Source organism: Colobus angolensis, unplaced genomic scaffold (genome assembly GCF_000951035.1).
Source record: "Colobus angolensis palliatus isolate OR3802 unplaced genomic scaffold, Cang.pa_1.0 Scaffold29, whole genome shotgun sequence".
Taxonomy (NCBI): domain Eukaryota; kingdom Metazoa; phylum Chordata; class Mammalia; order Primates; family Cercopithecidae; genus Colobus; species Colobus angolensis.
Window position 1 is genome coordinate 1,115,915 of NW_012116154.1, and position 7,321 is coordinate 1,123,235.

Here is a 7,321-nt window from a genome sequence, read left to right on the forward strand (position 1 = left end):
GGTTTTTTAAAATTTAACTTTTTATTGAAGTATAATACAAACAAAACACATAAAGGCACAGCTGTAAGAATTATCACTAGTGAACAAAAACTGTGTAGCCACTACCCCCACTATACAGCAGATGCACCTGACAGCAGTAACAACCATACTCTGAGAATGACCCTGTGATCTAAAATAAGTGTGTGCTCAGAATCACAAATTAACGAATCAGGAGTGACTAACCCTGAGTTTCACTCCTTATCTATGCAGGACATCTGAACCCCCAGCGCATCCCTTACAACACAGGCAATACAGGGGATCAAGGTCCTTTGCTTTGGGTTAAATGGAGGTTGCTAGGTGGAGTGTACTAAACGAAAATGCTATATAAACTGCATGCTTTTTACAAACAGTAGTGGTTCTTCCGTTCAGCCTACTACCACTGGACCATCCCTATATATAAGTTCCCCCAATAAACCCAAGTCTTGTTCGCTGTCTACACGTCTTCTTTGGCCTCTCGGACACAGTGCCATTCCTACTGGAGTCACCAGGGGTCTGGCATGACACCAGCATTGCTAGCTTCCTAGAATCCTCTTCTGGTCACTACTCTCCTACCCTGCAAGTATACCATTAATCCTGCTTCTAAGAACATAGATTAATTTTGTCTGTTTAGGGACTTTATGTGCATTAATTGTACAATATGTGCTCTTTTGTGTTTGGCATCTTTATTTCAACATTATGTTTGTGGGATTTGTCCATACTGCTATGTTCATTCTTACTGCAAAAAGGATTCCATTGTGTTAATATCCCACCATTTATCCATTCTACTATTAATGAACATTTGGGTAGTTTCCAGTTGGGGCTATTAACAAATTATGGTGGACACAGGTATGCATTTCTGCTGAATATATTCCTAGGACTGAAATTACTGGGTCATAGAGAATGCAAACTCCTAGCTTTAGCAATTACTAACTTTTCCAAGTGCTTGTACCAGTATACACTCTCAATAGTATATGAAAGTTCTATTTGCTCACAACTGCACCAACATTTGCTTCTCTTTTTTTAACTCCCAATGTCACTCCACCTGATCTATTTTATTTTAACCATTATAGTGAAAGTGGTGTGGCACTATCATTTTAATTTGCATTTCCTTGACAATAAATGAAGTTGGATGCCTTTTCAAATGTATATTAGCCATTTGGATCTCCTCTTTTTCTCCTATTCAAGACTACTGCCTACCTTTCTTTTAGGTATCTGTGCTTTTTGTACTGATTTCTTTCTTTTATTTTTCTGCATTTGTTTTCTTTGCAAATGAGGATAAGCAGTTTATCAAGTTATGTAGTCATTTTTTGTCAATTGCCAAAGAAATGACATATCACTATCAGACATATGTGTGTGTGTATATATATATATACCTGCAGCTAGTTCTTACTGAATAATTACAGTGTCTTTTTTTCATTAATTTTTTTGTTTTATTTTGAATGCTTACAATGTAAAAGGGACAACGTATATATCCTTTAACCCTGTATCTACTTTATCATTTAGTTTTATTGTCTAAGACATTTTACACTGAAGAAACAACAAGAAGTAAAGCTTATACAATTTCTCGTGTCACATATCGTTAGTATCAAAAACTGACTGAAAGGATTCCAAAAATCTGTGCCTAACCATACTCCCCATATCTTCTGTATTGATCTACTCATCTTCTATCAATATGTAATTACATTATTAACCTCATCTAGGTCATATAAGGCACATCTATCCCATCTACTTTAATTCTATGTATTGAAGTCACCAAAATTGTAATACCAGCCGTGACATGACCACAGACCTACAGAATACTTTGTATCTCCAATTGGAGGTTTAGTAGATGTCTAAAACTCAGCATCATTCCCTTCACCTAAAGTTTTTTTCTCCTCATCCTCCCTAGGTTAGTAAACAACACCATCATCTACCCGTTCTAAAGTTAACAAAAAAACCTGCCATCCTCAGAGCTTGCAGTGAGCCGAAATCGCACCACTGCACTCCAGCCTGGGCGACAGAGCGAGACTCCGTCTCCAAAAAAAAAAAAACCCAAAAAACATTGCTGCCATCCTTTATTCTTTCACTTTCTAGTTTACTCTCATCAGCAAGTCTTACCAATAATACTACCTTCGAATGATCTGCCAATGCAATCATTTCTGATCATTTCTACTTCTCACATGCAGGTCCAAGGCATCACTGTCCCTTGCCTGACTAACTACAACAGTGTCCTAATTGCTTTCTTATTTTTATTTTTTTAAGAATAACACATATACAGTAAACTATAAAAATGTGAAGCATATAGCTATATGAATTATGTATTTATCAAGTGTCAAGATAAAGAAAACTCAGCATTCCTAAAGCTTCCCCATGTCACTTCTCAAGCATCCTAAAAAGAAAAAGAAAAAAAAAATCCTTTCTACAGAGGTACCTACTATTCTACCGTTAATCAACATAGACAAGTTTTTACTGCTTTTGAACTTTAGAATTGAACCATACAGTTTGTACTCATTTCTACCTAATTTCAATCACCATGTTAATCACCATGTTGAGATTGGTCCATACTGTTTCACATAGCAAGTGTGCCTTATTTTCTATTATTATGCAGTATCCAATTGTAAGACTATAGCACGAATTTTAGCATTTTGAAATTCAGATCATTTCCAGGCTTTGGCTATTAAGCAGCAGCAACTAACATTATTACATGTTTTTTTCTTCCTTCCTTGGTAGAAAAACAGGCTCTTTAACATTTTTAATAAACCTCTCACAAACTGCTGCTCCTAGATTACAAAAAGTCAAAGCCAATTCCTTGAATCTGAACTTCAAGTCACCATAATAGAAACCGGAGCTGCTGCACCTTACATTCTGAAAGGTACCTCAACAAAAGCACAGTAAGGACTGTTTAAAACTTCTCGTATTTAAGAAGATCCCTCTTTCCTTCCAATGCCTATGGATAATAATAAAAGGAGAATCTTAAGGGATCTGCTATTGAGTTTGAGAATTTAATGATTCCAAACTGCAGCCTTACATATTTCTGTTAGAGACTCCAAGAAATTACCTCTCCCTTGTCTCCACTCCCACTGGCTTCCTCAAGCACAGATGCCTGGGACCCTGTATGACTAGTCAGTCTTACCAGTACCATCATTATGCTTCTCTAAAGGGCTACTAGTGAAAGAAGCTGCTTTAATTTATTTTAGTTTTTGCCAATCTTCAGTCCTTAGAAAAGTCTTATTTAAAAAAAAAAAAAAGGGTGGGGGAGGTGGTTAACTGTTCTAAGGCATTCAACAAGAGAAAATAGGTATCTTTTATGAAAAGGACTTTCAAGTTAAGTCCACAGTTTAACTGAAATAACTTTACGGAAAAGTCTCCACATAAAACTCTTAACACCTTACCCCTGGCAGCCGGATGGATGGGATCTATATATATCACGTCTCTTAAAATGCTCTCACAGAAACGGTAATAACATACTCTTAACTTCCTTAAGTCAAATCCACATTAGGCCGCGCTGCAACCTGCAGATTTAGCTGAAGGGGAAACAATAAAGGTCCTGCCGGACAGCCATGAGCAGCCCTGGTGCTGCTCCCCGGTTGCCCCCGAGCCGAGAAGCGAAGGCCACGCTGGGAATGTCGTCCTCGGAGGCAGAGTACGGGGAAGGGATGGTTCTGAGCAGGTGGGCATCATGGAGGCTCCAGATTCTCGTGTAGCAGTCCTGGCCCACTGCCACCACGATTCCCTCTTCCTCGTGCACATGCAGGGGCAGATAGGCGGACTCATTCACGTGACCTTCGTACTGCCTTATACATTTAGTGGCCCTCAGATCCCACAGCTTGATCTTTCCAGTCATGTCTGACGCCATCAGGCATTGCTCTTCTTGGAGGATCTGCACAGAGGTCACTGCAGAGTCATGGAACAGGCGAGTGGCCCTGCACCCCTTGCCTCGATTTCTACAACGCAGATCAATGGCAAAGATCTCTCCGGAGCGACAGCCATTAAACAGCAAAGGAGCCGTACTAGCAAACTGCTGGGCCAAGACATCACTGCTGGCACCAAATGACTGCTGGTGTCCAGTTGCCACGTTGGTCAACAGGACCTGCTGAGACAAGCCTGCACTAAAGCAGTGATACGCCCGGGTGTTGAGGGACCAGGCACAGGACCAGGCCTCAGGGATCTGGAAACTGCAGAGCATGCCAGGCTGGTTTACTCTTGTGTGAACACTTAAGAATCGCGACGCTGGGAGCAGCACCGCACAGCTTGGAGCATCTGTAATTCCCTCGAAGCACAGCAGAATGTGAGAGTCCAACTGGTTCAGCGAGGCCCAGCACAGGGACTTCACCTTCCGGTTGGGAACGTAGAGGTTTCTGAGCACGTACACGTGGAATGAAGGGATCTTCAGAGTTCGCAGGCTGATAATGCCGTACTTGGAGCCTTCGACTTCAATCTGGTTCACTACGAAGAGCTGGTCGCTGTTGGTACTCGCCAGAATGAAGTTAAATCGGTCGGTCGCCAAAGAGGAGGGATCCAAGCTCCGAATCTGGATCTTTTTCCTCTCCATGCAGCTCACACGCAGCTCGTTGGCTAAACGGGAGTAACTGGTGATGTTGAGGAAACCTAGCTGGCTTTTTCGGAGCATGGAAGATGCATTAAATCCCATTCTGGCTACCTTTTTCTGCTTGGCCTCTTCCTCGAGGAGTCGCAGCCTTTCAGCCTCCATTTCTTCCTGCGGGCTGTTGCTCGTGACAGGAAATTCTGCAGGATGTTCTTCTCCGTGACAGGAAGTTCCGTCCAGGCGCGAACGGAAGTGTTGCTAATTTTTATCCTCCCTATTCTGGGAGCAAGTCCTTTGTTGCAGATGTGTATTTCAAATCTCTTTTCCTACTCTGTGGGTTATCGTATTCTCTCGGTGGCGTCTTGATGAAAGTTCTTGATGTTAAATTTTTTCCTTTCTCTTTTTGAGACAGGGTCTTGCTCTTTCATCCAGGCTGGAGTCCCCAGTGGCCCGACCACGACTCACTGCAGCCTGGGACTCCTGGGCTCAAGTGATTCTCCTACTTCTGCCCTACGTAGCTGGGACTATGGGCTCAAGACACCACGCCTGGCTAATTTTTTTGTAAAGATGGGGTCTCCCTGCGTTGCCGATGCTGGTCTGGAACTCGAGCTCGAACAGCCTGTCCGCCTCAGCCTCCCAAAGTGCTGGGATTACAAGCATGAGCCCACCGCGCCCTACCTGTATTTCTTAATTTTTTATTTTAAGATGGAGTCTCGCTGTGTCACCCAGGCTGGAGTACAGTAGCGCGATCTCGGCTCACTGCAAGTTCCGCCTCCCGCATTCACGCCATTCTCCTGCCTCAGCCTCCCCAGTGGCTGGGACTACAGGTGCCCGCCACTATGCCTGGTTAATGTGTTTGTATTTTTAGTAGAGACGGGGTTTCACCATATTAGGTAGGATGGTCTTAATCTCCTGACCTCGTGATCCGCTCGCCTCAGCCTCCTAAAGTGCTGGGATTACAGGCTGAGCCACCGCGCCCGGCCACCTGTATTTTTAAAATACAGTTAGAGACCAGACTGGGCGGCGTCGTGAAACTTTGTCTCTGAAAAAGTACAAAAATTAGGACGGGCGCAGTGGCTCACGCCTGTAATCCCAGCACTTTGGGAGGCCGAGGCAGGTGGATCACCTGGCTAACACGGTGAAATCCCGTCTCCACTAAAAATACAAAAAATTAGGGGGGACTGGTGGCGGGCGCCTGTAGTCCCAACTACTCGGGAGGCTGAGGCAGGAGAATGGCGTGAACCCGGGAGGCGGAGCTTGCAGTGAGCCGAGATTGCGCCACTGCATTCCAGCCAGGGCAACAGAGCGAGACTCTGTCTCAATAAATAAATAATTATACAAAAATTAGCAGGGCATGGTGCACATCTGTAGACCCAGCTACTCAGGAGATGGGAAGGAAAATCACTTGAACCTGGGAGGCTGGGAGGGAAAATCACCTGAGCCCAGAAGGTTGAGGCTGCAGTGATCACCCCACTGCACTCCAGCGAAGCCAGGAGACAGAATAAGACCCTGTCTCAAAAAGAAAGAAAAATAAGTAAATAAATTATGAATTTGTCCAAACTCTCAATTTGTTTCATTAATGGTATCTTTCGTGTTCTGTTCAGGACATTTGTACCTATTACATGATACTAGTAAAGTTTTGGGTTGTCTTCCAAGAGGAGACTGATGGCTCCAGTCCCCATCTGGATGTTTCCTCTGCCACAAAGCTTGCTGACTGCCCCTACGCTATGAATTTCCAGGAATTTTGGAGGATTGGGGAGAGTTGGTAGGAGCTACAGAGAAATCCGGTGATATCTGGATTATGGATCCTGTCGGAATCTACAGGCCCCAGAGCTGGGATCTCAGAGAGCACATGAGATTGAGGCCAACACACTTGCCATGGAATAACATGGGACAAGGGATTTCTATGTATCAGAAGAATGTGTTTCACCACTGCCAAATGGGAATCAGCTGACAGATGCCGGAAGTCTTGCAAAGGGCTATCAAAGCATAGAGGACTGCTTGATACTGAGTTATCAGTGGGGCTGTTAGGAACCCCATGCATTCTCACTAACAATGACCTATAGAAAGCACATAGCAACATGGCGGCAGTCAGACATTTAAGGCATTGCCTGTTTTCCTTCTTAAGCCTCCTGATCCCACCATTGGAAGAGCAGACACATGGAAAAGAGGGTTGCATGTAAAGAGAATTGGAACTACAGGTCTAGTCTGCTCTGGAAGGCATGGAAGAAGTTTTTGAAATAAATATGAGACTAATATTTTAAATGAATAGGACCTAATCTCAATACCTAGAATGAAAGTTTTAATAACTAAGGAGGCTGATACTTAGAAGCAATGAAATCTGACAAAATACCAAGTGTAGAAATGATGAGACTTTCATGCTTATGCCTCTTGAGGTGAGATTCTCAATCATACTGATTACATGTCTTTGTCTATGCTAGTATACTATGGACATTTTTAGACAAGGATTGTTTCTTATCCATCTTTCTATCCTTACTGTCTAGTGTATAATATAGTACATGGGACTTAGGATATAGGTAAGTGAATGAAGGAATGAAAATTATAAGAACTACATAATGTTTAATTCTCCTTTATTTCATAGGCCTCTTCACTGAGAGGAATAAGGAGTTAAGGTTATTTCTGCAAAATCTATCCAACTTCTGCTCTACAAAGAGAGCTTTCAATCTATTTCCACTTCTTTTTTTCAATTTTTAATGTATGTGGATACATAGTAGGAGTATATATTTATGGGGTACATGAGATGTTTTGATACAGGCA

At 42.7% G+C, this 7,321-nt stretch overlaps 1 protein-coding gene across 1 annotated transcript; it reads right to left on the reverse strand.

Moving 5' to 3' along the window:
* DCAF4L1 (DDB1 and CUL4 associated factor 4-like 1) lies at positions 1–4,770 on the reverse strand. Its single transcript, XM_011949040.1, has one exon. It carries the CDS (start codon positions 4,706–4,708, stop codon positions 3,518–3,520), a length of 1,191 nt encoding a protein of 396 aa, XP_011804430.1. The 5' UTR covers positions 4,709–4,770; the 3' UTR covers positions 1–3,517.
* Positions 4,771–7,321: the final 2,551 nt, after the last annotated feature.

Excerpts from the sequence above, each read along its gene's own strand:
- DCAF4L1 (XM_011949040.1), bottom strand. The coding sequence starts at position 4,708 with ATGGAGGCTGAAAGGCTGCGACTCCTCGAGGAAGAGGCCAAGCAGAAA.